Source organism: Thermobia domestica, chromosome 18 (assembly GCF_964235325.1).
Source record: "Thermobia domestica chromosome 18, izTheDome1.hap1.1, whole genome shotgun sequence".
NCBI classification, from domain to species: domain Eukaryota; kingdom Metazoa; phylum Arthropoda; class Insecta; order Zygentoma; family Lepismatidae; genus Thermobia; species Thermobia domestica.
The window spans coordinates 63,747,612-63,769,591 of record NC_137471.1 but is presented as its reverse complement, the minus strand read 5'-3'; the positions used below and the strand labels follow the sequence as shown (position 1 = coordinate 63,769,591).

The 21,980-nt window shown below is 37.0% G+C and overlaps 1 protein-coding gene across 1 annotated transcript in view; it reads right to left on the bottom strand.

Annotated features, from left to right (window-relative positions):
• Nucleotides 1-21,980, bottom strand: part of LOC145675799 (dipeptidase 1-like) — a 993,427-nt gene that overhangs the window by 29,238 nt on the left and 942,209 nt on the right. Inside the window, exons 9-10 of the mRNA XM_081746502.1 lie at nt 12,795-12,879; nt 8,646-8,721 (exon numbers count right to left, since the gene is read on the bottom strand). Coding sequence (XP_081602628.1) covers nt 8,646-8,721; nt 12,795-12,879 — 161 coding nt within the window. The remainder of the gene's footprint in view (nt 1-8,645; nt 8,722-12,794; nt 12,880-21,980) is intronic.

Sequence of the window (21,980 nt, the reverse complement as noted above, 5' to 3'; positions counted from 1 at the left end):
CCATTTGAAAATTTTTAGTAGGACCTGGGACCCTGTGAGGGTCCTGGGACAAGACATTTTAACTTAAATTGTTGTACTTTGAAAATAATGCCACACTTTCTTTCCTATTTTCACATTTGTCTCACCGTTTCCGATTTATGAGGGTGACCATGGACTTTTGAATTAAGTTTTGGTTTACATTTTGACCCGCCGCCAATTTGTACAGGGTTGTTGTAGAGAGTCGAGACTTACTTCATTTTCTTTCATTTTACATCATCTTTCAAACGATGTGCTACTTAACCCAACTTGCCATTTGAAAATTTTGAGTTTGACCCCGTCTGGGACCCTGCGGGGGACCTTGGGGCAAACTTTCTTATCTGTAAAAGTGTGTCCTTGAAAATGATGGGATACGTGTTGGCCGAGCTTTCCATTTACACAACCGTTTCCGAACAAATGACTCGCTTCAAACTTTCTGCCAGCGAATATCTTTTATATTACAAAATATGTTGTAACTTACGATATTTCGACCGGTGGCACGTACCACTTTGGGATTCATCTAGTTATAACATATCAAATGCAAACACAATTGTCTCGTTCGGATCTCAGCGGAGCGACTGCGTGACCCTCTCTTGTTAGAAAGGGTAAGAAGGATTATTGTTGTACATGGAATATGAAAAACTAACACATTCATTTAGGAAGGCTTGAGCCCAATAGCCCTCCTAAATAAACCACTTACAGGGTGGTCCGTGAGTGGGCGTACCCTCCTTTAAATTCAACAGTATAGTGTTAGTTATGGTAGAATGTCTATATGCAGTTACCTTGAAATCTTAAGAGTCATAAACATTGATATGATCACCATCCTTGTCTTAATACAGCTGAATTCTGCGCCAAGTTCTCGCAGGTGTTTTGCGGAGATATTCCAGAGTCACGAGGGTGAAGACGTGCTCCACAGCTGCTCGTAATTCCTGTGTTGTGTGATATCGAGTGCTTCTTACTTGTTACTTTATGAAACTACAGAGAGCATTGTCTGGTATCAGATCGGGACTTCTTGAAGGCCAGGCAAAGGGAGCTGGTGAAGATGCACAAACTCTTCCAATCCAGCGGCCAGGAAACGTCTGATTAAGGTAATTGCGGACGTGAATCGCGAAGTGCGCTGGTGCTCCATCCAGCTGTATCACAATAGTGTATTTGATACCATTTTCTTCCAGTTGAGGTATCAACCACTCATTAAGTATCTCCAGGTAAGAATGTCCCTTAACATTGTCTTCGAAGAAGTACCAATTAGGGGTACGCCCACTTTCGGATCACGCTGTACATAAAATTTCAGGTTAGTTTCAATCTTGTTTCGACTTCTTATTGTTAACATTAGAATGTAAAGGAAGTCATATCCCACCAAAATGATGGCTCAAACAGAAAGGAGCAGAGACAACTGCACATGGGAACTCCCCAAAGGGAGAAGGGGATTCACGAAATGAAATGCAGTGGGGGTTGTGAAAATGAATAATACTACAAATGTAAAATGATTTGATTATATTTAGCGTACATACCTAATGATCGATTGGAATGTGCAAATGGGATATTCCCCACTGTAATTCGGGGAGCAATGTATAAAACAGAATACACGACGAATGAGGTGGTTTGTTGGATCGACGGTACTACTCGCAACTATTGTTTCCGACAGCGTCCAAAACAGAAAAGTGGCGGAATCGGGAGAGAGCAAGAACGCTGATCGTAGAAGACCGGGAGGCCAGAATCCCCCAAATGCTCATGTGGGTCCCTGTGTATTTTTATGAATATAGTATATTTTTATATGTATTTTTATTGTTATATGCTGTGTTATATTTTTTTATGACTATACAATATTTGGCATAATTTGAGTTCAATTTGTCTTAAAATGTCCATATGCCTTCTTAGACCCTTGTCTGCAACCAAATACACATCTGAATGGTCCCTCCCAAAGTTACAGAGAAATTGTCGCCCTTGGGGGAGGGTGTTGATCACTGCGGTACCAGTAAGACCCAAAGTGTCGAGAAGGGAAATGAAAATGAACATATCACGACAAAAAGGGATCTTCAGAATTCGGAAGAACGACTACGCATTAACTCGCTAAAAACATGTAGGCGGTATGTTCAGTCACACACTCTTTCCACCTTGTTCTCTGGTATTTTGGCCCCAGAATTGTAGGTCAACATACCCTACCGATTAGGCAACTGCGACTCGTAAAACATGACTTTCGTTAAAAAAAATTTTTAAAAAATACAGCAAGACAAACTGTATTTGTAAGGAATTTACACTATCAAAAATAGTAGTAAATACGTGGTAAATAGCGTGATGTTCTCCCCAATCCCGACATTTTTCTGTTTCGAAAATCGCTGTAGGTAACAATTTTCTGAAGCGATACTATTCTTTTTGTGTTACCGTCGGTCCAAACAATGCACCTCGTTCGTGGTGTATTTTGTCATGTACATTGCTCTCCGACTTGTAGTGGGGAATATCTCCATTTGCACGTTTCAATCGATCATTCAGTACATATGCTAAACATAACCAGGTCATTTTACGTTTGTACGTATTATTAATTTTCACCTCCGTTACTGCATTTCATTCCGTGAATTCCCTTCTGGAGTTCGCTCTGCTCCTCTCTGTTCGAGCCATCATTTTGGTGGGATATGACTTTTTTTTCCCCTTGTTTTTAGCTGCAAAATCAACTCTCGAAGTTTTTCGATCTTCTTTTGTTACCTTTCACCCTATATATATATATATATATATATATATATATATATATATATATGCAAGGCCGGATCCAGGATTATCTGAGGGGGCGTGCACCAATAACTACCAGTACATTTGAATTAAATTTGAGTTTTTTAAATGTCTTTAGGCATTTGAGATGTGAATGAGTAATTCCTTTGGAAATGCTAAGTGTCTGCTCTCGATGAATTATTTTCCTTCAACCTTCAGAAAATTGACTTAAACTATTGATTTTGCAAAATTCACTGCTAGCTTCTCACTTTAGGTAGTGTATATTTACAACGAGGGGGATGCACATGCACCTTTGCACCCCTCCTAAATCCGGCCTTGTATATATATATAGGCTATGTATTTTGCAGTACTTTATTTTGATTTGATGTAAAACAAACTACTTATTTTAAACCTACATCAATCATTCAGGAGAGATCTCCCCTCCCCTCTCCCTAAACCACTCTTCTAGTTTCACTAGTAAATATGATGTTTTTTTTAAATCGAAATTGCAAGATGGTTATTTCCTGTTTCGTAGAATCCTGTTTTGCACAATGTGTTATGAGTGTGCAACGTTGCCAAGTGTACCCACTCCTGTTTCGCAGAATGCATGAAAAGTTTTGGTAGCATCTCAATATTGGGAATATTTGGAGAAAGGAACAAAATACCAACAAAAATCTAAAGAGGTGCGGCTCCCAATAGAGCTTTGTCGCACAAGTCTGACCATGATTTACTGCAACAAGGACAAATTACAGACATACAGACACATAAATTTAAAAAATCATTTGCGCTGAATAATAATAATGTATCAGGAATATCTTCGAGAAGAATGAGTGGAAGTTCATCTGCTCTCCTAGTCTACTTCCTTCTATCATTATAAGCCTTGTAAAGTGGAGCCAACTCAATATCTTGTACTTTTCTCCATATAGATTTGGTAAAATGAAACAAACAAATGTGTAATGTCGCTTGCTGGAATGTTTCTCTTGTAGCGTTTATTGCCGCTTGTTCAAAAGTCAGTCATAAATTCTTGCACACGAAACTGGAAGCAACAATCTTCAGCTTTTAAAGTTGATTTACTAAAGCATGGATATGTAAAATGACTAATTTTTGCTTTGCAATAAGCAGAAGGGGAATAGAAAAAAATGTTTGAAATATTTTCCGTGCAATTTATACAACTATGAAAATAGATGTGGACAAATTTTAAATGTGCCATCCATCACTATCTTTTCGTCCCTTTCACTTTACGGTGTGCTGATATATCAGCCATCTTGATTTTCTCAATAATCTGTGATATAATTTGTTACTTACAATTAGGATATATAATTACAATATTACGATAGAATCCATTTCTGAACATGTAATACAAATATCGGCGTACTTAAGGTGTAGTACAGGCTTTCAACTAAATTATGTAAAAAATAAAATATCTCATTCTGCAAAACAGAAACACACGCACTGGGTTATTTATTTTTCTATTCTTCGAAAACATGGCAACGCTGTGCGTGAAAAACCAGTTTCAACTCCTTTCTGCGAAACAGGAACACACGTTGGAAGACTTGGGTAAGCTGACTTGTTTTATTGTAAACGTGTTATCCATTCACGTCTCTCAGAAAGAGAAGACCAGTAGAACTAACTGGGGTACGATATATATAAATTAATTCAACTTTGCCCTGTGTTATGGATTCTGACAAAAGGCGTCAAGTGTTTCAACTGCCAAAAATACTTCGCTGATTGGGGAAGGAGGCACGAATATTTAGCTGCACCGAGGTACCGAAGATACTTGCTACGGCACTGATCTCGAAACTGATAAATTCTGGCGGAAATCTTGATATTACCTATTATCGTTTCTGAAGAAAGAAAAAAAAAAGGACAGTAGAAGAGAGGACACATACAAACACACACACACACACAGACAGAGAGAGAGAGAGAGAGAATAAAAGAGAGAGAGAGAGAAACTTCCTTAAGACTTGATGTTTTCTTTTCAGTGGTTTGAACAACCAAGAAACTTTGGCTTTTAATCCTTCAACAGATCCTGTGCTTACAGTTTAGATCGTTAGAGGCTTAAAGAACAAAGTTGTAAATCACCAAGGGAAAGATGAAGCAATTTTTTGAAAAGCATGACCCTTTCCTTCTTAAGTGACAGCAATTACACTTAGAAACGTAAGCAAATAATTCTGTTTCCCGTTGTTTTCCAAAATATACAGATAGAAAGGTATTTCACTAGCAGATCATTCTAAACCTGGCATTTGCTCGATGAACTCCAATATTTTTCACGAGTTCTGTGATCTTATTCCTTGATGACTATAAATAAAAGGTTTTATGGCCTGTGTGAGAAGATATTTGCAGAAAATAAGATAGAAGGTTCATTTCCATTGAAATATTTAATTTATATGAAACACTTAAAATTTATTTAACTCTAAAGTACGACTAATAAATCATGTCTGGAAACAATTTTCTTTCTTACATAGTCTAATTTCTTCTAGTTCGGATTAATCTAATTTCCAACAGAGAAGATAAAGTAAATATTGATAGCTCCAGAATATCAGGCATAAAGAAGGGGGAATTTGATTATTATTAATAACTGTTGGTAGTTGAGGGGCTGAGGGGAGGAGATGTGCGCGGAAGCACAAACGACCTCACACAGGACAAAGAATAATACAGTAACGACTGCGTTTAGAGATTGCTTTGACAAGGAATCACCTAATAAAGCCATCCTTAAAGATTGAGAGAGACGTGCGTTTGCTTCAGAATGTGCCGAAAACAGACCGCATACTGGATATAAGAAGACACGCGAGGAAACATGTATTGCTGTCGCTCGGTTAATATTGTGATGTCTGTAACTAAATCATAGTATGTACAGGGTGTCCAATATACAATGCAACCCGGAGTTTGGGACAGTAGAACTTTTGAACCTCAAGTGATACACAAATAATACACATGCACATGACAAACCAAAATGAGCTTTGTTCATGCATATATTTTTAAACTAGGAAGCAACGATTGAAGTACACTAGGAACCACATAGTGTTGTCAGATATAACCGAAGGTGTAAATCATTTTTTCTTTTGTTTTGCGAAACCTGTAAATTGACTCATAACTCATACGTATGGATGTTCTGTCGTTAAATTTCAATTTGTTTAGTTGGAGCATAGATGTTCATTTTACTTCGACCTCACTCACCCTCGCCCTCGCAGTAGCAGTTGGCCCTCGCCCTCGTTCACCCTCGCCCTCGCGAATGGAATTGTCCATCGCCCTCGCGCGCCCTCACCCTCGCTGTCGAAACTTGTCCTCGCCCTCGCGCACCCTCGCCCTCGCCGTCGAAACTTTTCCTCGCCCTCGCGCGCCCTCGCCCTCGCGGCCAAAATTTGTCCTCGCCCTCGCGCACCCTCACCCTCGCCATCGAAACTTGTCCTCGTCCTCGCGCACCTCGCCCTCGCTGCCGAAGCTTGTCCTCGCCCTCGCGCACCCTCACCCTCACCATCGAAGCTTGTCCTCGCCCTCGCGCACCCTCGCCCTCGTGGCCAAAACTTGTCCTCGCCCTCGCGCTCGCTCGCCCTCGCGTCACTGTGGGCGAGGGAACTTGAGGGTGAGGATGCCCTCGAGAGGGCCACCCTCGCGAGGGTGAACATCTCTGAGTTGGAGTAGCTTGGAAACCATGGATCAGAAAAAATTTTTTTTTTTCATTTCCACCGATAACTAATCGGATGAGGCCTCTGTAAAGGGGAACTAGGGAAATCGTAGTTTTCATAAATGAATACTTTGAATTGGCAACCCTGCTGATGTTTCAGTCCATCAAAAGGTGTGTTAAGGATCTGTCTACATTATGCAATTCCTGAAAACAATGAAAAAGAAATTTTGAAATTATCATGATAAAACTTTTACTTACATGCACCCAGCAACACTGCTATTCATTTCTATGGGCTACAAGCAAGAGATATACAGGGAACAATTCTTGAACTATTCAAGAGCTGGAAACGAACATTCGCAGTGCCATTGAGAATATTAACACTTCTAATCTTCGTAAGGTTGCTGCCAACCTGGTGAAACGTATGGACCAGTGTGATAATCAAAACAGAGAACACTTCCAGCACCTGCTGTAGAGCTAGTAACTCATTTCTGATAGTAGCAATGTTGCCGGGTGCATGTAAGTAAACGTTTTATCACGACAATTTCAAAGTTTCCTTTTCACTGTTTTCAGGAATTGCACAATGTAGACAGATCCTTAACACATCTTTTGATGGACTGAGACATTAGTAGGGTTGCCAATTCAGAGTGTTAATTTATGAAAACTACGATTTCCCTAGTTGCCCCTTACAGAGACGTCATCCGATTAGTTATCGGTGGAAATAAAAAATTCTTTTTTCTGCTCCATAGTTTCCAAGCTACTCCAACTAAACAAACTGAAAATTAACGACAGAACATCCATACGTATGAGTTATGAGTCAATTTACAGGTTTTGCAAAAAAAAAAAAAAAAAAAAATTACACCTTTGGTTACAACTGGCAACATTGTGTGATTCCTAGTGTACTTCAATTGTTGCTTCCTAGTTTAAAAATATATGCATGAACAAAGCTTTATTTTGGTATAACCACTATTTGTGTATCACTTCAGGCTCGAAAGTTCTACTATCCCAAACTTCGGGTTGCATTGTATATTGGACACCTTGTACTTTAATCATTGTATGCACTAAAGAAATAAAGTAAAATTAAACTGACATTGCTCTCTTTGATACTCAAACCTAGGGGCACAGAGACATCCTGTATATAACGTGGATTATGTACAGTACCTGGAAGTTTTAGCTTACAATATCGAGGTACTATTAAATATTAGATGCTTTTTCTGAATCGAATAATATGAAACGGAAAGGATTACAGTAATGAATCAAGACAATTAAATTGACAGACGGAACACTTAATCATATGATAAAATCCAAAAATATTATTAGCATGAGCGCCCGAAGGGAGAGAGTAGCGCCCCACTAGTTCACAAAAACAAATTTCTCAAAATTTTTTAAATACAAATAATAAAAAATACCAAATGTAATATAGCAAGCAGGGAGATTCCAGTCCCTAGAATTTTTTTTCGGATGCCCATGATTATTAGCGTATAACAATCAAGAAATGTCCATATCCCCCCCCCCTTATTTTAATGTGAGGAATAACGTCTTAAAGTTTGTTCGTATAGTTCAATAACACCCTACTTGTATTCTTTGAAAATGAAATGAAATCTTTGAGTTTTACGTCCCACGGTTATGCCGGTTAGGCTAAAGGAGACGGTGATTATGAGAAATGAATGAAATGGTGGAATGAAGAAAGTGGGAGGAAACAGTAGAACCCCGAGAAAACCCACGCACACGGCCTACTTGTATTCTAACCAGTGCCGGATTTACGTATAAGCTAAACAAGCTATAGCTTAGGGCCCCAACAATTAAAGGGGGAAAAATTAATGCACATTTCCAAAATATAAGAAAAATAAAATAAAATCTACATATAGTAATAATGCTTCGTGTTCTGTAGACTCCTATGGTGTAAGTAAAGTGGTCCCCTACAGCTAGCTTGCTTCCTAAAATATGACTAGTTTCTTCATTTCTGTCATTACCTTCAATAGCTGAGGGCCCCACCAAACCTAAATCCGACTCTTCTCCTAAGACACACACACACACGTTATGACATCGTAACGTTGTGACATCTCCCTGGCCTGATAAGCTCTCAAACGTTATTCCTGTCAATATTAGATTTTTTTTTTTTTTTTTTTAACAGTCTTTCATTCCCATGGCATTTGTAGTTACATGTAGCAGAATCTGTCTACGTATTAGTAACAAATCTACTATTACTGTCAAAACAAATATCTTTCTTAAAAGAAATACAGTAATATATATATTCTGTACAAATTAATATGAATAATCGTTATAAAATTACCAAAATACTTACAAGTTTATACCATCATATCCTGCACCGATTCCTACGTGATCTACTCCTGCCATCTCGCGAATATGGTTTATATGATCTATAAAAGAGAAATTCACTATTCAAGCAAGTATGTAGAATCATTTTGGCACAAAATTTTAACATTGTTATTAGGTTTGGGGTGATGTGGAGCAATGGGAACACTTACGGATTTAGAAAAGTACTGTAAAAAAATCCATTACACGCATTGAACTGAAACTTTATTCAAAACTTATACATACTTTTCGCAACTTAATAAAACCATTAACTCATGAAAAATCTTAGTACATTTTTTTAAAAATATGATAATAAATGCATTCCTATTATTGGCGCTTGTTGCTTGTTGTGTCGCTCATTACTAATTGTTTGTTTTTTATATTAGATTTCCGGCGGAAGATCATGAGGTTCGGATCCCACGTTAAACTGTAGTTCCACGTCTCAAATAGCCTCGTTACTGAAAGAGACGCTAAACTCAAAATCAATTCAAAACTGACCGCACAATATCAACACAAAAGAGAATATATCAAAGTCAATTTCTGTTGTTTCCAAAATCCATGACGAGAATATTTGGCTTGGCCGTGTAGGAAATTAGTACCTCGAACTCCCCTGCAGTTAGTGACTGCGGAACACCTACCTATTAGAATATTAATACTTACAATTTCAAAAATTGTCGCTATTTGCTTCGAGACCAATACACTTTTTCTTTCCCTTGTTACTGACAACCCTGCGGTCAGCCTGTCAATAGGTTGCTACTAATAATTAAACAGTCATATCTATATCTATCTATCTATACAGAGACGTAGCTAGGGAGGGGCACGGGGGCACCGTCCCCCCAAATCTTGGTTTGCCCCCTCAAATATTTATTTAAAATGATGTTAGAAATTGCTTTTATCCGACAATAAATAAAAAAAATTTCCATAGTAAACTGAAATTATTCGTAATTCTAAGAAAAGGTTATTTTTTAAAGGCATTTTTAGGCTATTTCTTAAACATTAAGTGAACGGTAATGTAAGTATAAGATCAGTAACTTTGGGACTGGGAGTCGTCATTTTTAACATTGCTAGGTTCTTCCACCCCATAGTGATTCCAGCCTTATAGTCGCCTTGAGGTACCAAGGGCTAAAAATCTATGCGAATGCACTTTTTATAACCGACTAACAAGTAAAGGGACCAAATGGATAAGTTGAGATGCAGGATGAGACATAGTGCACCTGATAGGGTATGTGAAAATATTTTTATGTGCAAAATTATAGCGGCTGAGTGCCATAAGGAACGGAGGGGGAGGGGGTCAAATTTGGTGGGAGAAGGGCGATGTTATGTTATAGAAATATATCAAATAAACTGTTGAATCTATGATCAACTGATTCAGAAATGGCTCGAGTTCGTTATGTTTTAGTGTAGACTTGCAGATACAATTTCGACCGAGTACATGTTTTTGAGCTGAGTTATGTGACACCCAAATGTCACACTTGTCCATTTTTTCTGTGGTTAGCTGCCTACAATAATGAGCATCTTGAACATTGAAATTTTTAGAATGAAAACTATTGAATAATCTTTGGTCTGTGGCTTTTGATAACGTATCTTGCCTATAAACAGCGTGAACTTTCTTTTACAGATCTGTGGATCATTTACACCTTTATCATGTTAAAATTATACAATGTAGCGCCGTTTTGCGAAAAGTTCATTCATATTTACGGCGTAATAACTTACGTACGATTTTAAGAATTCCAACAAATTTTTGACATCTGTCAACAATCAGCTATTGAATGACGTTAGCCCTGACGCTGTGCGACCCATATACTCTAAAGTTATGATACTAGCGCCATCTCGTGATCAAAAGGTGAATACCTGATAATACGTATGTACGCAATACTAAAATTATAAAAGAACCGACAACTTTAGAAGATTATTATTTTTTTCGTGGAACTGATGTTTTCAGTTTTCTGGGCTGATGTTCAGGCCCGTAGCCAGCCCAAAAATTTAGGGGGGGGGGGGCGGTAGAAGTTAGGGGGGGCCCGACCCAATCATATTATACTTCATCACCATATTATAGTTCATTTACAAGCCTACCGTGAAATTTTATGGGGGCCAGCCAAAATTTAGGGGGGACCCAGCCCCCTCTTGCTCCCCCCGTGGATACGGGTCTGCTGATGTTTACACTATATTCTCGAACAATCCTTATCAGTCTTCGTTTAGAACTTAACCTTGTCTGTAAGGACTACTGCTTTTAAAATTAATAAAGGATGTTCTATCAGTTTTAAGCTCGTTAAGTGGAGAAAGGTTTTCTTCAGTGATGTATCCAGGAAGGGGCCGGGAAGGAATGACTTCTCCAGGGGGGCCGAACGTTCACTTACTAAATGCGAATTGAAAGTTTTGTTTCGTCAATAACTCTCCATGGGTGAGGTACTTTATTATTATTATTATTATTATTATTATTATTATTATTATTATTATTATTATTATTATTAGCATTGGAAACACGTGTTTTCACACTGTGCAAAATCAGGGTTGTAGAAAATGCTCCAATAACAGTGGCGGGTTTAGCCTGCGGTCGGGGAGGCCTAGGCCCTCCCAGCTTTGTAAGTGACAAAAAATAATTGAAGCAATTATTTATATATTTTTAAAAGTTTATAGTAAACGCTGCCTTTCATTTTGTATTGGAATTCTTTTTAAAACATTACATATAATTTTAGTTTCAGTTTCTCTGTTATGCAATGTGCAAAACAATATTGATGTCCACAATGTCAATGTTCAGCCTAACTATAATATTCATCGGGAGAGAGTTAAGCTGGAAACCTTTGCAGGATCCATGAAAAACTGTAAACTCACGATTAGAGCAACCCAAAAACATAAAAAGCATGAAAAGCATAATAGCAATTTACACATATGATTGGTACCTTGAACATTGTTGTAGTTATTTAAGGATCCAGAAGAAACTAATTTTAAGAGCATAATAAAGCATAATTTTAGAAAATAAAGCATAAAGCATAATTTTAGAAAGTAAAGCATAAAGCATAATTTAAAATATATAGCACAATTCTTGGAAAATTCTGTTTAACTGCAAGTTTAACATACTATATTAATATTTTTTTAAAACCAATATTTACAAAGCAAAATCATTGAGAACATAACAATGCAACAACGAAAAGCTAATTTTTATTTCTGTAAACTTTTAGGTGTAATCCTTTGATGTGGAGAAAAAAAAAGGAAATGAATAAAACTTTCCGCCAACAATGAATAGTACACAAGAACTCCACTATATTGTTGTGTGTACCTTTTGAACTTGAGCACTTCCTGTATCTTTTGGTGATATCTTTTACTTTCCGTTTCTGTATATATATGCACCTCTAAGGCGCACACAAGTGAAACAAAAACTGACTCGAGTAAAGCATCTCTTTACAATGCATTGAGTAGAAATTTCATTAAATATGAAAAAAAAAACTGGTTGCATAAAATATTAATAAATAGATCAAGATATTTAGAGTATTTAATGTATAGTAAATATTTTACATTATACACGATTAATATAAAACATTGACTGAAATTAACAATAAAGCATAATAGAGCATAATTTGGAAAAAATAAAGCATAATTACACAAAAAATAAAGCATAATGTGGGTTGCTTTACTCATGATATACCTATTATAGTCCTTGTTCTGGTCCCTCCCCCAGTTTTTACCCTCTAGATCCGCCACTGTCCAATGAACTATTGGAACGTATGCAAAATTCGTATTTATTATAATGTGCAAAAGAGGTTTAGAACTTTATCTTTCGTATCTATATTATTATATAAAAGAGTAAAAGCGACTCATTAATCAACATAAAGGCCACACTACAATAGCTAGAACCATAAAATTTAGAGAGTAAACTTCTTTTGCAATGAAAACAAGGAATAAGAAAGCGTTTGTTAAAAATACGCATCCTAAAGAAATTAAAGGGAGTTCAAATCTTCTGTTCTAAAGATAAAGTATTTCATATTAGAAATATGAAACTCGGCATATGAGCTTCCCATTAAAAATAACTGAACATTACGTTAGGAAAAAAGAATGGAAAGAATAACAATATTGACTAAAATTATGAAAAAAAATAAAAGAAGTGGTGACTGTATGTTTAAAACAAACATAAATAACTTACCAATAACGTCTCTTATTGTCGCAGTATCGTTGCAAGTGACAAAATAGTTGTAAAAACTGACCATCACAATTCCCCCGTTTAAGGCCTGAAAATGAAATTAAATGTTAGTACATAGTCTAACACACACAGAGAAATAAAAACTATACATAGAAATATGTACAACATAGCGCATAATTGAACTGAATGTATGAAAGAGACACCTATGAGGTTAAACCCAGAAACAACAGAACAGATCGTCAGCCAATTTTGCTTACTGATATCGTTTACTGAGGAATGATTAATAACATTAACATTTTTAGGTAAGAGCGAATTATGGTTTTCACGAATGGGGTCTTTAGTCATTGAGATCTACCGGTTTAAAAACACAAAACGTGTTAAAACATTGCGGTCCTACGTTATACGTCCTAGTCACTTAATGAAGCTCTTTTATTGGGTTGATTCATTAGCTATACACCGCATTTCATCACCGTAACTTAAGGGGTTTGCGAAATATTATATTTATAATAAACAATTTAACCTGCTCCCTCAAGATACGCAGATAGGAAATGAACTGACAAAAGGTCGATTTGATCCAAGTACTACCAATATTCAAAACTTCATTTGAAACGGTTCAGTTGTTTTCGTGTGTTTATGACAAAGACTATGTCGAAAGATTATAGATAGGGCAACCGAAAAGCGTAAAAAGCATAACAGCAATTTACACATATGATTGGTGCGTTGAACATGGTTGTGGTTATCTAAGGGTCTAGAAGAAACTATTTTTAAAAGCGTAATAAAGCATAATTTTGGAAAATAAAGCATAAAGCATAGTTTAAAATATAAAGCACAATTCTTGGAAAATTCTGTTCAACTGCAAGTTTAATACACTGTATTAATATTTTTTAAAACCAATATTTACAACGCAAAATCATTTAGAACATAACAATGCAACAATGACAAGCTTAGTTTTATTTCGGTGTAATCCTTTGATGTGGAGAAAAGGAAAAAGAAAAAGAAGAAAACTTTCCGCCAACAATGAACAGTACAGAACTCGATACTATATTGTTGTGTGTACCTCTTGAACTTGAGCACTTTCTGTACTTTTGGGTAGCATCTTTTACTTTCCCTTTATGTATATATGCACCTCTAAGGCGTACACAAGTGATAGAAAAACTGACTCGAGTAAAGCATATTTCTTTACAGTGCATTATGTAGAATATGCATTAAATATGAAAGAAACTGGTTGCATAAAATATTAACAAATAGATCAAGATATTTAGAATATTTAATGTATAGTAAATATTATACATGATTAATGTTAAACAGTGATTGAAATTAACAATAAAGCATAATAAAGCATAATATATAAAAAAAGCATAATTAAACAAAAAATAAAGCATGATGTGGGTTGCTCTAAATTATAGAAATGAAATCCTTTAGTTTAACGTTCCACGATTATGCCCTTTAGGCTGAGGGAGACGATGATTAAGATAAATGAATGATGGAAGAATTGGTGGGATGAGAAAGAGAAAGGAAACGGGAGTACCCCGGGATGAACCACAGACACAGCGTTCTCGACCACACATTTTACTTGGCCGGGTAAGCACTCTACCACTGAGCCACCGTGCTTTCCGAAATGTTAAAGAAAATGTCCCATTGTCTTTCTTATCCTTGCAAGTGGAACTTCTGAAAACGCTGGGAAAGTATCCTGTTGCTTTTAATAAGGAGTTGTGTTGACTTGAAGTTTAACGTCCTGTTCAGCAGCGAGGTTATATGAGACGTGAATCTACTGATTAACGTAGAATCCGAACGACATGAGCTCCCGCCGGGAATCGAACCCGGGTCTCAAACCGCTTAGCCACGAAGGAACTCACGCCTTAAATAATTAGTTTATATATCAAGTTTCATCTCCCTAATATGAGAAACTCGTTAGACACTGAATTTTTGACATACATTGTAAACCCCTCCACCTCTTCTTTGGGATATGCATTTTAATGAAAGTAACATGACAAAAATTCGGCTCTAGAAAGTGATAAATGTTCAGCCACTTTCCCGTGATGATGAGACACACAACGTCGATTTGGGTGTCTAGAAAAAAATAATTTTCCCTTTCCTTCCTCTTTAAAACGGGAATTTCCAAAACTATGTTATATGTATCCCATTGCTTTTTGTATATCGAACTGAACGTATACCGAATTTCACACCTCAAACTTAATGAATCTTTACATTTGGCACTTTCTGAACAAATTTTGAGAAATTTGAACATTTTAAGAAATTGTCCCCTTTCCGACCCTTGAAACTGGAACTTTCGAAAACGTTGAAGAGCGTTTTTAACCATGACTTAAATGCCGAATGGTGCGTCTCCAACTTAAGCGAATCCTTACATTTTGATTTTTTTTTTTTTTTTTGAGGAAACAGTGTTGCCTCTTTAACACCAAGTTTTACATAAACGCTGAATAAACACATTCTTTTATTTTCAATTGTAGTGAGTTTCATTTTCCTAAGTTAAGAAGTGTGTGAGATACACTATTCTTGGCGAAGAAAAATGAACCCCCCTTTAACCGCCTTAGGATGTGTATTTTCAAAAATTCTTCCTTATACCTTTCTTTCGTAACAAAGGCATCTGTTCAAATTTCACATTTCTACCTATTGTATTGTCACCTGGGGAACGATGAGTCAGTCATTTCTACTTTTATATAATAGTAAAGATTAAATATACCCGTAAACTTGCAGATTGGTGTTGACTATAACCCAACTTGATAACCAGTGACGTATTTAAGGGGGCTTCCAGGCTTAAGCCTACCCGGAATTTTATTTACTATTTTAAAATAAAGGAAATATCTTGCAGAATTTTCACATTTCCAGGAATAAATTTAGCAAAGTCTCCCGAAACAAAATCGTAAATACGCCACTGCTGATCACTCAACAATTAACGCTGTGATTTTAATTTCAAACAACATATATAATTCACAAACCTTAAGGAAAACATACAACAAGTTTAATTAAAATGAAAACAAAAATTTATGTTACCGTGGAATAGATGGAAAAGAATTCACCCAAACACATTCACAAATGCACGTCACATTGAACAGTAGTATTTGCTTGCTTCAATTGTATTTTTTCTTAATCCGTACATAATGTGATATTTATGCAATGTCTCAAAAGGGTTCTGCATTTTATCTTGGAGGAATGAACCTGTTTTAAGTTACAAATGATAGAGAAATACGTTGTTAGTAAAGTTGAGTTCTAGATGTATTCCTCAGTGCGTGCGTAAAAGGAATATTGCACAATGTTTAAAATAACAACTTAAGTTAATAGTACCAAGGACAAGATATCTATGTAGATGCCCATGTTGTAAGCCCCCATAAAATATTTACAATGCTGCAATTTAGATTTAGGAGGTAGAATTCAATATGTTTACAGTGATATTAACGTATAACAAAAAAGATGACACACCGATTGATAGATCTAATTAAGCTGAACAAAATATGAGTGATTTTAAATCATCATGCGTAGTTTTTGAGAAATCGAGAAAATAAACTATATTTTATAAAGCTAAAAATTAATAATGTAACAACGCCATCTCTTAAGATGAAAATGAAATATTTCAGTTTAATAGCCCACGATTATGACCCTTAGGCTAAGGGAGACGACCATTAAGGCAAATGAATGATAATGGAAGAATTCGTGGAATGAAAATGTGGGAACCCCCTGAGAAAACCAACAGACACAATGTTGCCCACCACAAATTTATTTACCCAGGTATCGAACCAGGGACGCCAAACACCAGAGATAAGAGCTGTATCCACTAAGCTACGGTGCCCCTTTCTTATTAAGATGAAATTAATTCTGAGTTAAACCATCTTTAAATTTTTCATTATGACACTTGCTAGATGACAGAGTACACAGTATGGCTAACGCAGCGGTGGAAATGAGAGGGCATGGTGGTTCAGTGGTAGAACCCTTACCTCTGGTGCTTGGGTTCTTTGGTTCGATCCTTAGCAAAGTAAATTTGTGGTGGACAACATCGTGCTTATGGGTTTTCTCAGGGTACTGCCGTTTTCCTCCCATTTTCTCACCCCATCAATTCTTCCATCATCATTCACTTGCATTAATCATCGTCTTCCTTAGCCTCAAGGACATAATCGTGGGACGTTAAACTCAAATATTTCAAACAAATGAGGGGGACGAGGGATTGGCATCCCATTAGTAAGCTGAAGTGTTTGTTGAAAAGAAGAAAGAAAATCAGTGATTAGAGAAAATATGGGAACCTTAGATGATGGTCTTCATTTTGTTTGACTGTTATTTGTTCAGCATCAAACGATATTGTTTTAGTCGGTCACATAGGAAAATTTGCTTGTGCCCCTCCCAGCCCTTGGCTTGTGTTCTGATAATGTAGTCCGGTTAGACTGTCATGTAGCTGTTAATAACTATTCGCTTAGTTCATGCCCACCCAGGGGTTAACGAGATATAATAGAATAAAATTCATTAACTTAATTACCTAATAATATCAAATCCTACGCTTTGCGGATTATCACAAGCAGTTTTCTATGAAATCCAGGAAAACAATTTTTAGTTGAAAAGTATACCGTTCCTTTCTAATAAGAAGCAGACTCGTATGCATGGGGGCCGCTCCCACTAAATTTTTGCCGTCCTTCTCTAAAAATTTCACGCCAGGCTTGAAAAGGAACTATACCGTGGTGATGAACTATATAATATGGTTGGATCGGTAATCCCTAACTTTACCCTGCCTCCCCTACATTTTTGGGCTGGCTACCGGCCTGATAAGAAGTGAGTATCGTTTCACAGTGTGAAACTAAGATTTCCAAACTATGTGACTTCAATACTCAAACTCGAAGTTTTGCAACTAAAAACTACAGGTTGCAAAGAGAAGTAATAAGATCAAAGAAAGAACCTGATCCTCGGACGCTGAATTCATATTAAGAAGCCATTATTCGCTATCCCTTACTGTTTTAGTTCTACGGCGGTAAAGATTGAAATCAAAAATCGTTTATTTCAACCACTTCCGGTTTGAATAGACAGCCAAAGGAGAAGATGAAACCTATTCTTGGGCCGTTGAATCGATTGGATAAAACCGCATCTTGATAACATTTATCGTTTTTCCTCTACGAATAACCATTGAAACCGGAACTAACAGTAAATTGAAGTACTTTCGGTTTCAGTAGACTGTTGTGCATACTCATGACATGTTGTTGTGTGGCGCTAAATCGTTTCTTAAAAATGATATATGTTACCATTTTCGTTCTATGGCGATAAACGTTGAAACTGGAAATGGATAATTTGAACAACTTCCGGTTTGAATAAAGGGTTAATGGGGAATATGGAATCTACTCGTGGGACGGTGAACCAATTACATAAAACGCATCTTATTAGCATTTACCGTTTTTGCTCTACGGAAATCAGGATTGAAACCGGAAGAAATATTAAATTGGAACCACTTCCGGTTTGGGTAGAGTGTTGTAGATAGTCATGGCATGTTGTCTTGAAACGTTGAATCGTTTGCAGGAAACCAGATATCGATATCCTTTATCATATTTGCTCTGACACCTGTTGACAGATAGACGGACGGACAAAGCCGTTCTAGAAGACCTCCGACACTTACACATAACATAGCTTGAAAGTCTAGTAATTGGTAGAGGCCTGCACGGGCTCGGGTCGAGTCCGCGGGCCGTACTCGGGCCTACAAAGCATATATCACTTTGGGCCCGGTCAGTAAATTTTTAAATATAAAACCATATTTCTAGAGCCTTTTCGGGCCTAACTTAGTAACTCTACTGTACAACGATATTGGACCGTTCTTTCCGTACAACTTTTAAAGCACAACTTTAAAGCAAAATTAAACTTCTAATTGCTGTAAATAAATAAAGAATACAATTTTGATTAAACTATAAAGTTTCTGTAATTCGGGCTTATTTTGGGCTCATTTGAGCATCCCACGATCTCGGACCGGGCTTGGACCTAAATCCTAAAACATATATCGGACTTGGGCCGGGCTTCACATTATAAATTCACGGGCAGGGCCGAGCCGAGCCGGGCTCGCGCTAAAATTTCCGGGCCGTGAATTGGTCCTTTTTATTTTGCTGGAATAGACTATTTATATACTTATCTACTGTGTATTTAATAATAACTGTTACGTAACAGGTTGCGTCTGCTGCTGTTTTTGTCTTGTCTTAAAACGGTGATACAGGTATTTGTCGTATAACTGTGACGTTCATACTACTTCTTAAAGTAAAGAAATTATTTTTTTCCTCCGAGATAGTAATATTTACTTCACTTGTTACTTTTTCTCTTTTGGTTGGCATTCCTTGCTAAGTGTGCAATGTATGATTAAAAATACTCCACGCATGTGCATGAAATCTATTATTTAACAGGATGTTTTTTCTTGTTAGACGGAAGTGTGTTATCATCGCTGAGGAAAGCCAGCCAATGTTAAGCACACTGACCTTTCCTCTTAAAACATACTGGCTCAATTTAAGCAGGTTTTTTTCCTGGTATAATAAAAACATTACTGCTGACAGTGTAGAGTCTTTCTTTTGCTTGCATAATCTTGTTTACAGCAGGAAATAGAACGCTTTATTAAAGGGATACCAATTCCCTCTATGATGCGTTTATCTTCTGTAAGCTGTCCTCATTCTTCCAACTCAACAAAAAAGCATTAGCGGCATTAACATTCATATTGAATACTTTATCTTCTTTCTTCTTAATGCCACCAGGGGCGCACACAGAATGTATTGTTGAGAGGGGTTTAAGTTTTTTTCTTTGGAGGGGGGAGGGTCCAATACTACAAGCCAAATGTATGTAAAATTAGGAAGTTTCTGGAAGTGGAGCGTAAAAGTGCTGAATAATTATGAAAGTTCTTCAATCATAGAACCAGCCAGGCCCGTATCCAGGGGGGAGTCTGGGGGGCGCTCCCCTAAATTTTGGCTGGCCCCCTAAACGTTTTACAGTAGGCTTGCAAAAGAACTATAATATGGTGATGAACTATCATATGATTGGATCGGGCCCCCTTAACTTCAGCCGGGCCCCACTACATTTTTGGGCTGATTACGGGCCTGGGACCAGCCATAATTTAGTCTATAAGGCAACAGCAAATAACCTATCCCTGAACATGTAAACCGAAGTGTGGTAGACACTCATGCGTTACTATTGCTACGCCTATCCTTTATACAATTAGTCATACGGGGAAAATTTGGACATTGTGGAGTCCATCATGTAGGGGTCGTGATTGTCGATTCATCTTCTTGTATCTACTTTCTATCGTACTCATCGCTCCAATTCTTGACAAGCAAGACAAACTGTGATGTTATTGCAAGAGTAGTCCTACCTACTGGTGTGCTTTTGGTGCACATGGTATAGGGTTCGTTTTCGGCTGGGAGAACATAAAAAATAACTTCATAATCGTTCACTTTTATCTGGAGGATAGTTCCTTTTACCTGGAGTACACCACGTGGGACGTTAAATTAAAATAAGAGTAAGAGTATAGTAGAACTTGGTAATAATGTCACCAGAGCGACGTAAAAGGTAATGTCATTATAAATGAGTGTTGTTGTAATCGATATATGTGATATCTATATAAGACATCGAAGGTTGGGATTGATTAAGTATTTCACCACTCGATCAAGCTTATGTTACAAATATGTCTCGATCTTGGGTTCGATTCCCGGCGGAAACACTCGGTCGAAGACATATGAAAGCTCTTTGAAGTCAGCCACCCTCAGCGAGATTTTCCTGCGTTTTCCCCATTCACACGAGGCAAATGCCGGGATGGTACTTAACATATAGGTCCCAGGCCGCTTCCATCCTTTCCCAATCCTTTCTTCCTTCCCTTTCCTCGGATAGTGTGATCGTCAAGGGCGATCATCCCTCATACATGACGAGCTAACATGGCTATAGATGTCGAAAACCCAGAAATCTAATTTCTAATCCTATTCCTATCAAATATTCCATTCTTATTGTCGTTTTATTCTCGACTCGTTTTCTTCAAAGACCTCTACATTTTTTTTTCTTCATATCATTTATATTGTAGAATTACGAAACCAAATTTGTAATAGGGCCTATATGTAAGATTGTTTCCTTCCATTTTCTTTTTCCCGAATTATTCTAACAGTTTCGTCAATGCTTAAGATTTTTTTATTTTATTTTCATAGTCATATTATCATTTAGGCAAGTTTCTTAACGGCTATTATTCTAACTGTGCCAAGCACAATACCTACATGCTGTAAGGCAGCGAACAAACGGGTTAACCCGATATGGATAACGAAGGTTAGGGGGCAGATGAACTCTCGATCTTTCCAATAATAATCAGCTCAGTACCAGACAGATAAATTTAGGAATGACAATTCATAAGGAATGGGATTCGATAGGTTTTTAATCCCTTCACCCCTATACATGAGTGTACAAACTTCCCATTTGCTAGTACTAGGTGTGCAATTCAGTACAGAAGTCATCACCACACACTGTGGTAATAACGTTATATACGAGTTTAATGGATTTGTGTATGTCGCACTAAGTGTGGTATAAAACATAATTGCTTTATGAGGAATTAGCTATTCTTAATTTAACACAATTGACAGGTGTATAGATATACCACACTGACTTGATCCCTAGTCTTCCGTTGCAAGCGCTGCTATCGGCTGAAGGAATTCCACTCGCTTTCTCTCGCTTAGCAACAGCTGAACCCTTATTGACTCAACGTGTGGGAGTCTGAGGGTGTGAGCTTTAGTTCGCATTTTTGCCACGGCTCAAGACATTTTGGCAGCACAATAGCAGAAACCGATGTTATTATAACCAAGTTCTACTGTATATCTAAAAATCTTTGTTTTTAGGCAGATTTTTTTTTTTTTTTTTTTTTTTTTTTTGTAAAGTAATAAGATCACTGAAGAATCCGGACGCACATGTAGTAAAGACCCAAGATCCTTCAATATGTAGGGTCGGCTCTGACTCCCAATATCTTTTTTCTTGGTACTGCTTATAAGTTCTTAGTTGGTAATTAGTTTTAATATTTTATCCTTTTAAAGGACTTTTGTTTATCAAAACTTATTTATTTATTTACTACGTCCGTGCATCTGTCATGGAAACACAAAATATCAAACACTGCTTTGATGTATCACCACAAATTTGACAAGGATGTAGGGAATCAAATTTTAAAATCTAGTTCGTTGATGGACGCGATCCAAGTGATCTAAA